Here is a 9,507-nt window from a genome sequence, read left to right as displayed (position 1 = left end):
CTCTTGTCGCACCACCGGGCACATCTAAGTTTATTCGGACTTGAGATTCGTTACCGCCTCAGTCGTTTTGCGAATGGCTTTTTCTTCTAAAAGCATTAATGCGTTCAAACAATTTATTTCCCACTAGGCGGATGCGTTACCACAGTGTGCCTTGCTCCCCGTCCCCAGGACTCTTTCATCTTGCCATTAATGGTTGGATAGTTCCGCTGAGGAAGGCGAAGTTTCACCATCATTAAGCAAAGTTTAAGAGCGGTTTTATTTTCGTGGAAATCACTCCGTACAAGGCAGATGATAAGGTTCCCCTGATGATTTACAAAAATAGTAAAAACTTGCAGATTTCGCCTTTTTTTAAATAATTTCTTCTAAGATCCTTGCCGGATGAGCTCCCATGGGGTATTGGACTTGCTTGCATAGGAGAACCCTCTTGAACCCTTCAAAGATGTACATATGCAATGCTTGAATTGCATTTTTTATGTAAATAATATCATTTCTCGCTCCTGAGTGTGAATTGTTAACCCGGCAAGTGATATTAGTACTTCCAGCGGCCGCAATTCCTACTGTCATACGATTCCCAAACCATAAATTTCTGTGTTCGGGTTGTGAAAAGGGGATGGTTTCATTAAAATAAGACCTAATGTTCTGGTCTGGTTGATTAAAATGAATTTAAATTCTCTAGTCTTGTGTTTTTTTTTTATTTTCCACCCATAACCAGCAACTATGCAGAGATGATTCCAAAACTGACATGATGCTTTAAAAGCTCTACCAGTCAAGGCTTCCGTTGGCAAGCACGTCTTCCTAATTTACCGTTACTTGCTGGCAAAGAAAATAAAACTGCAAGGTAGACTGTAAAGTCTTTAATTTTAACTTCAATAATTTACTTATTTTGGATATCCTTCTTATTTTTAAGTTGTATAAGAACAGGACATATTAATAAATGTTGACCATCTCCTTTTATTTCTGGTCTTCGTTCTTGGAACTCGCTAAACTACGTACGTCTACACCGTATAAAATAAATGGAACCCAAATCTGCGTCTCTTGAAGTGTACCGACTAGGCGGGAAATGCTTTTTAAGGCGCAATTTACACCATATGCTAAATGTTACCACCATCCCATTAAGGCATCCGCTTTCCCTTCTTCCAAGTCATTAGCTTACTGCTAGCTGTCTAATCTTGCAACAATGATGCCAAATTACCTGTTTTTCTTTCACATCGCGGCCACTTTAGGTGAATTACCTTCCCTTTACGATGGTTTTGACAAATCATAGTTGTTTCGGTTTACAGGAATTTTGTAAATGAATAAGACTTTTCTGACCAGTAAGTGACATTTTTGGCTTAAAATCGGAATTTTAGGTTCGGAAAACAGTGCGAACCACACTGGCCAAAGTCGTATGTCCCTGCTGCTCACCGAGACCCCATCGAATGCTTCTACGCTGCACCTGCTGTGGTCTGATCAACCCCCAGTATCATGAGACGGGCATTACGAGTAGCCCTTGTGTGGGACAGGGTCAAAGGGAAAACGCACCTGGCTGTGCTTGTGCTCAAAATAGCTGCCGAACAGTGAAGTTTGACACGCCCTTACAATCGTGTAATCAAGTCGAATGTAACCAGATCTACGTAAGCCAACGACAATTGCTTGATTAGTTATTCTGTCTTAAAAGACAAATTGTTGCACCCGAACAATAACCCATTGTTCTCCCTTATAAATAGGTTGTTAAATAAGTTTTCTGCCAAAGATAGCTCCCCCGTTGAAATTCTCTCCTATTGGCTACAAAAATTAAAAGAAGTTTTCTGTTCATCAAGAAAAGAATTTCTCCTGCTTAATGCTTCACTGGATACAAATAATGCATTTCCCTTAAGGACCTCAAAATGAAAGCGCTTCAATGGCCTGCTCTTGTTTCCAGAGCCACAGCTTGTAGGTTATGTTATACCATGTTTGCAATTTTGTATTCAAAGGAACCATTAAACGGGTTCCTGAGGAGGGCTATAAACACCGTCACATTCATCACAAATTGCCTAAATATTTACTTTGCTAAATAATGCATGTGGTGTAGATAAAGAGTCTCCCTTGTTCTCCCCCTCCACTCTTCTCTTCTCACTTCCTCCACGAAAGATGGGGAGGTGGAAATAAGGACTTGCACTTATCTGCCTGCCTCATAGGATAATAAAGGCGCAATGGATCACTCGCCACAACAAACAATGCGACGCAATAGTGGACTGCAAAAATCGCGTGCTATGGATCACAATTGTACTACAACTGCAGTGGTGGTCGCCTCCCCAGTTGCCACGAGTCAAAAATATCCGCGGTATTGTCGCTCCCGTTACACCCCTTCCCCCTCCACTGACATCCAGATGTCGGCGTTACCATCACGACGAAAGAAACAGAGAGTCACCTTCTCCCATGGCAGTGGCCGCAGAACTTGCAGAAGCATCGAGACGGCGTTGTGTCAACACCATCCCCTTCCAGAACGGTATCTGCAAGTTCGCGAGGTGGAAATAGATGAAGACTTGAAGGATGGGGACGCGAGCTCCACCACGGCCACAGACAGCGATCTAAACTCCGAAATTGATGCCTACAGTCGGTTTCTCTTTCCCTGCTGCTTTGTCCTCTACAACTGCGCATATTGGGGCTTCTATTTGATCATCTCAGATCCCGGATTCATGACTTAGCACTCCTAACCTGTCCCGTTCCCCATCCTGCAATGCTCAATAGATCACTTTTGAAGGACGATTGCCAAAATTGCCTCCTCCTTCTACTCTCTTTGCGCTGATTTGTCTCCCCTTCTTCCACCTTCCCCTCCTCCTCCCCTCCTTATCACCTCTCCCCCTAAGTAGCACCTCTATTTTGTAAGCTTTAATGCATTTGTGAAGAGAGGAAATTAGGAAAAAAAGGTGTTCCCTTTTTCTTCAGCAGCTGTTTAAGAGACCCAATTTCCGTTAGGAGGATAAATGGAAAGGTGTTTCTTTTTACTCCAGTTGGAACTTGATTTTTAGTTTATCTCCAGCTAACCTTGTCAGAGTAATTAATTATATATCGATGCTATGGTTGGTTCTTCTAAACGCTACGGTAGCTTATTCAACTATTTTACAGCAAGGAAAGTGGTTACAAAAAGTGTTTTTAACAATTAGTTCAGTTAGGCTTTATGTTTTTGCAGTCGAAAAGTTGTTGTTTTTTGTCTCTTGGACATTTAGAACACTTAAAACCTTATTTGCATACAACATGAGCACGGTTGGCTACTCGATCATCCATTTCAATTGTTAACGTGAAGGAGTGGAGTAAAAAAAGATAAAACCCTCTATTAAACCATTTTTACACCTATCACAATGCCCTCACTTTAGGTCTCTTAAGCAACTTATTCACTTTTCGATTATAAATTGGCCTGTGAGGGCCGTCGTCCTTCTAGACGGGGTAAGACACGAGGTACCATGCTTTATCTCAGGATTTCAAAAAAAGGCCTATATTTGACATCAGTCATATTCAAACAGATATGTGACGCTGTACTTACAAAATATGATGGAATACCACAACCTGTTTAAAAAAAGTATTGTGTATTGACGATTTTTAAGTGCCTTAACATTTACTACTAGCGTCACATATATGTGACGCGCAACGTATCCATTTATTACTAACTAGTTACGCTAAATCTTTTTGTCATCAGTGGAGTGTTTAAGCTTGATCCAATAAAAACGCTAAATGTTCTTTGCCTGAGGAGGATGACAGTGGGTTTTTATATTTTGAGCAGCACTTATATTTGATAGTTCAAGCATTATTTGAATGTTGAAATAACCGTAAGGCTTTTGAACTGGGGGTGGTCAATTTGCCTCTAAAACTCTGACAGTGAAAGTGTTCATAAATGTAAGCCGGCACACTAGATAACTTTAAATGACAAGACTTGGTGATTAGCTTTTATAAATGGTTGTGGCTTAGCTGGAGATTTTATACTTTAAAAGTAGCCTTGAAGGCATTATTTTTCAAACTCCTTAAATTGACCACCAACTTTCCTTTTCGTGTCATCAAGTAACCCTATACTGCCCTTGGTATTAAATACAACAGAGGATTCGTGAAACCAAATCCCAATGACTCCCTCGGGGCTCCTGGATGTGCAGTACTTCCATCATCTGCACCGAGAGCGTTGAAATGATACCGTGAATGCTCATAATTAGCCTTTTTGCATTTCAAAGTAGTAATAAATAAAAAGTCAAGTTTATCACACTAAATTTTAAGCCCTTTTTCAAAACTGTTGTAATTTACACTAAGGGAGGGTGAAGTCTTTACAGACACACATAAAGGCGTGTCGGAACGAGATAGCAACATCCTCACGGCCGATAGGGTTTGGTAAAGAGCACCCACACACGAGGCAACTCTTTGTCTATTTGCGGTTTAAATGGGCCATTCTTTATGACCTTTTCATCAGTGGGATGGGCAAATAATGCAAGGAAATTTCTAAATGTCTAGTTTTTTTTGAAACCGCATCGAAAACGCACCTGCGTGGCCTTGGATTGGACTAACTTGGTCGCCTTTTTAATCCCCAAAACTAGCAGGAATCTGTGTGGTTGGGTACTAGTTACCACTGCTCCAAATTGGACTCGTCTCTTTTCCACGCATTAAAGCAAATTTCAATTATCCTTTGGTGCAGTAGGAGGCTAGGAAACCACTTCCACACTTGACAATGACAGTCATATGAAATGGCCTGCACATTGCAAGTAATTGTTCCGGCCAATGGATCTGTCACTGCTGCCTGAATGTCAACTTTTGCTCACACATTTCCATTTAAATGGAACTGGAAACCGTGGTCACCGGTAGTGCTTCTTCTTGTAAAATTGAGCACTGTGATTAATTTCTGGGGGGTTATTGTAAAGGGAAATAATTTACAGTTTGTCAAAAGTGAAGCTGGCAGTGAAACGGTGCTAAGTCACACCATGATTGGATTTGGTGACAAACTTTTACTTTCTTTGTAATTCAAGACATATTTACTCCGGCACAATCATAACAATCTCCTCGTTGGTTTAGCTTGAGACTTCCTAACTGACATTGCTTGTTTTGTGGGCCAACCTGCGTGCGTTCAGTCGTGAAGAATGTTCTTCCCATCACCAAATGTTTCCTTTGTTATTGTTCTTAGCTTCCTGCACTGCTAATTTCTCCAAAAGAACCATTTATTATAAAATTCATAAACTTAAAGCATCCACCATTAGGTAAGCCAGAGATAGAATGGAAGAGGAGGTGTCGATCTTCAGGCCTAACAATAGGAGGTGTTGGTCATTTCTTACCTGAGGATCAACTTTGTGAAATGCCAAGACCCCGCTCGGAGATGCGTCCTATTCTAGCGTCCATTCCTTGACTAATTTTGGGCCAGGTTTTCAAAAGCAGTTAAATGACCAGCTAGCCCATATTGTGCGATCGGTTGGAGTAAGTATAAACCTTTCAACAGAGCTAAAAAATAGTCTTCACCAAGTGTGGGCAACTGAAGCGCGTTATTTTTAGCTCTTGGATTAGGCCGGCTCGGGTAATAATGCATTGGGGAAGGAGGAAAGGAGTGTAGAGCAGGAGTGTTTTGCACGGAGTTGTATTTTAAAAGTCCATATTGCCACCGTTGGGAAATAGTACTTTTTATTAGTTGGCCAGTTGACTATAAAATTTTGTACAATAGCAGGTGGACTTCAAACGGCTTTTCTGCATTGAGTAGACTGTTAATCTTTAAGGGTTTGCTGTCAGCGTCACAAATGTGTGACGGCACGATTTCATCATCTGAATCAAATGTGTATTCGATTTAAGTAACTTTAAAGAAGAGTCAGTTTAGGCTCAAATTAACTTAAAAATTGGATTTCGTAATGTGACACTAGAGGTAATAGATACTGAGGTTTTGTAAGTCATGAATAGAAAATCCCACTTCTAATTTAAATTAAAAGTAACTTCGTCCTCAAAATTTTTTTAAAATATGACTTAGGTCAATTGTGGAAGGGGAGCTCGCTTACTCTGTTACTACTTTTTCGTCTTTTTGCGAAACTGCCCGAGTTTATAGCGGAGTGGAGTACACAAACCTTACCTCCCTTGGAGGTTTTCACTCAATCTCTTCAGCTTGCTCTGCATCACTCTTCTTTCTGGCACAACAAAATTTCTCCTTCGCCATCTCAGGAATGGCGCCACTTTGATTTCCTCCGTCGGCAATGTCTTTTTTTACCACGATCTGACGCCAGTTAATTTTTCGACTACCACCAACCTCCACCCGCCTCCCCCTCTCCCACTCCAAAGCTGAAAACTGCTTAAAACCTACAAATGGGTTCGAAAATTCACTTCTCTTGGATGTACCTTCATTTCAAGCCTCCTTGATTATATGCTTTTCGTGTTTTAAAGATGAAAACTCATGTTGTTCGAAGCCCGAAAAACGGTCTCCCTTACGGCCGGTGAGACACTGAAGTGATCGGTGGGGGGTTAAAAAAACTCGCCTGTCAGACACAGGGTGATTGGGCAAAAAAAGAACTAAAAATACCTCCCCGCTACCCGACACAAACCAGCGTTTTAAAAATCATCTTTAATTTCTAAGCTCGTGCCTGTGCGTCCATTGATTGAGGGGCGACCAACCAATGGGAGGGAAGGAAATGCCACAATAACCAATCGTCAGACAATCTAGTCTCTCATTTCCTCTGTCTTCTGCTTCTGTGTATTGTAAACATAGAGCAGAGAAAAGAAAAACAGCCTCATCACGTTACAGTCAGGGAACAATTTCGATACTCCACTTTCTCGTGCTCACGAGCTAGCATGCACCTCTGGGAGTGCGGGTAACTCCAATTTTACTGGAAGGCAAATTTAAATCACAACCCTCAATCTTCAAATCGCGCGCTTCTCTGACCCTAGAGCTCATGACTGTACTACTAAAAAGCTACCACTTTGGGGTGAAATCTAATTTAAAATTTGTTTTCACTCTACACCTTATTATTGAGCTTGAGTGGATGACTGTGCCACTTTTGTATCCACTAAAAATTCAAATGAATTCCAGAATGTAAATAATCCAAAATCATGCATATGGAATGGAAGCAGAAGAAACATATTTTGCTTCAGTAGCAAAAACGAATGATGGTATCGCTTGTATATGTTTTTGTAACAAACAGTTTAGAAGTTCAGTGGTGGTGATTGTATGCCCTAGGGAAAGAGGGATGGAGTCAGATTGCCAGATGTTATCAAGCAGTCTCTTCATTTGTTTCTGTAAAATCGGAGATTATAAGTAGAATTCCATGTTACTGCAGAGGTTAGTTTTTGTTACGGATGGAAGGGTTAAAGATCTTAATCATATTGTTAGGAAATCCAGAAAGCAAGAAGAATGGCATTGAAGCCTAAAGTGAATTCACACGGAAGTCATTCAGTAGCAGAGTTATTGATAACCAAAATAAAATGCAAGTGATCTAATACTTTTAGCTTTGACCTAGAACCCCAAGGCTTCCTTAAAGAAGAAAGAAGACATAATACGGGGACAGAAGTAGATAATGCAGGCCAGCGGAAGGGATAGACGTTACTGGCACTTCCCGAAGGTCAGGCCACCTGACGGAGGCACCATGGAGGAGCTCCTAAGGGGCTCGTTGTCAAAACACATACTTTAACCATTAAATAACATATTACATAGCTTCTCTCCCCTTAAAGTGCCATCCTTGGCGCTCCTCGTGGTCAACCTTTTGCGTCAGCCATCACAACGTAATCGACACTGTAAGAAACACACTCACAAACCAACCATGCCAGCCATCGAAATTCCATGCAGCTGAGGACATACTTGACCGCAACGCCACTTATCCCACTTGACCATTCAATTGGGACTGAATTTTCATCTTGCATGGGAAATGTATTGAGGGACTGGGAAACGTGCTGACCATCACGTGTTTCCATCCCCAGTCGAGGGTAAACTGGCTTACAAGCAGAGTTATGTAAAAAAGACCAATGTTTAACATAGCATCTTGACAACAGAGTTTTGCTTCTATTCCTCCATGCTTCTTGACTCTCATTTTAGAGCTGTCCAGACATATCATCTGGGTTCCAGTCAATTTGTAGAGAAGTGGAGAAGGTATCGCGAGACCCTTTATGGGGGAATGGCAGACAGCTCCGTAACGAACTAATCGAGACAATTCGCGGTTACTGTTGCCTCAGTTATCAATAGCGATTAGACAGAAGACGGGACTGAGGTAGTTGCCGGTGGCAGACTTCATTTTCAACCTTTCTGATTGGGGTTGGCACCGATTATCCCACCCTCCCAGCTAAGATTTATTACTTAACAGTAGAAACATGGGCGGTTATCCTTTAAGACAAGGTTCGCTCTTCGCTACCACCAATGTAGTGCCATAAGGATTCCCTGAAGACGAAGGAATACACAAAACTCGGGCAGAATAAATACTGTCGCTGTGCAGAAGAGTTAGGTGGTTACTGGCATTGTCCGAAGGCCGGTCCACCCTGTGAAGGTACAATAGCCGAGCACCTAAGTTGTTCCGTTACCAAACCGAGAGTTCAACAAGTAACCAACGCATTACAATTGTCTTATTTTGATTTTCTTTCTACCCTGAGTGAATTGGTGGCCCTCATACTTATTTCTTTTCATGATTTGGCGTGATATGTCAAAATATGATAGCCTTTCTGCCAAACTTCACTTATGAAGACAACTGCAGGCACATGAATTATGCCTCAATGTTTGCAATTATTTTAATCTGGCTTTTCTGTACTTTTATAAAAACCCAGGTAGCTAAATCTGACATTTCTTGCAAAGTTACAGCGGTCTAATTAGCCGCCAGGAAGCAGTGGTAGGCACGCAGATCTCCTGCCGCCCCTTAATCAACTGGACTCAAATGCATTGAATGACAACATGGGAATTTGGAAAAAAAAAGTATTAGTGGACTGATGGGTGGATTGCCTTGAGTTCATGCCGGTTTGCTTCAATCTCAAATGATCTCGTAAAATCACTGGCTTTGGAAAAACGCTGGAAGAGCTGCCCATTAGGGAAGTAGGAGTCTGGACCATTAATTTTAGCACTGGTGCAGTAATTGCGATGGAGGATTATATGGCCTAAATTATCGGATGAATCCAGAAAAGAAAAAATTGTGCACGTCTTGTTGTTATCGGATATAGTTGGCCCATGAACGGGCGGAAGGACGGACGCACGTCTGTATGTGGGGGTATGTGGTTTGGGAGACTCCTCGCCCGAACCTGATCTAAGCCCTCCCATTGTAACCATCCTTTTGGCACGGTTGTATGGACGAATATCGGCACCAATTTCACATGGTTTGCAGGTGATGCGAATCGACAGAGCAACTGTCACTCCTGGCGTGGAATTGGGCTGCATGATGATACGTGAACCACAAATGCCACCCATGTCAGGTATGTAAATGTTAAATTACCGCTATGATTATGACCTTGGCAAACGGGGTTACCGCGGACCAGTTCAAGTGCTGTTTAACAAACAAAATTTGAGCACAGGCGGACTAAGAAAATGCTTCATCTGTTTAATGACTTCAAACAGACGATCTGCCAAAATTGGTT

General features: G+C 41.7%; 2 protein-coding genes across 2 annotated transcripts; one reads left to right on the top strand and one right to left on the bottom strand. All coding sequences in view use genetic code 11, as the record gives it.

Annotated features, from left to right (window-relative positions):
- Nucleotides 1-2,171: 2,171 nt before the first annotated feature.
- Nucleotides 2,172-2,666, top strand: EGR_07094 (Cys-loop ligand gated ion channel subunit; the record flags this gene model as incomplete). The annotated part of the gene is made up of 1 exon (XM_024496343.1): nucleotides 2,172-2,666. One exon carries the CDS (start codon nucleotides 2,172-2,174, stop codon nucleotides 2,664-2,666), a length of 495 nt encoding a protein of 164 aa, XP_024349270.1.
- A 3,389-nt stretch (nucleotides 2,667-6,055) lies between these two features.
- On the bottom strand, nucleotides 6,056-9,340 carry EGR_07093 (hypothetical protein; the record flags this gene model as incomplete). Its single annotated transcript, XM_024496342.1, has 2 exons — nucleotides 6,056-6,264; nucleotides 9,130-9,340. 2 exons carry the CDS (start codon nucleotides 9,338-9,340, stop codon nucleotides 6,056-6,058), a joined length of 420 nt encoding a protein of 139 aa, XP_024349269.1.
- Between the last annotated feature and the right edge of the window lie 167 nt (nucleotides 9,341-9,507).

The sequence above is a fragment of the Echinococcus granulosus genome, assembly GCF_000524195.1.
Source record: "Echinococcus granulosus chromosome Unknown EG_S00069, whole genome shotgun sequence".
Taxonomy (NCBI): Eukaryota; Metazoa; Platyhelminthes; class Cestoda; order Cyclophyllidea; family Taeniidae; genus Echinococcus; species Echinococcus granulosus.
This window is presented reverse-complemented; position numbering and strand designations above follow the sequence as displayed.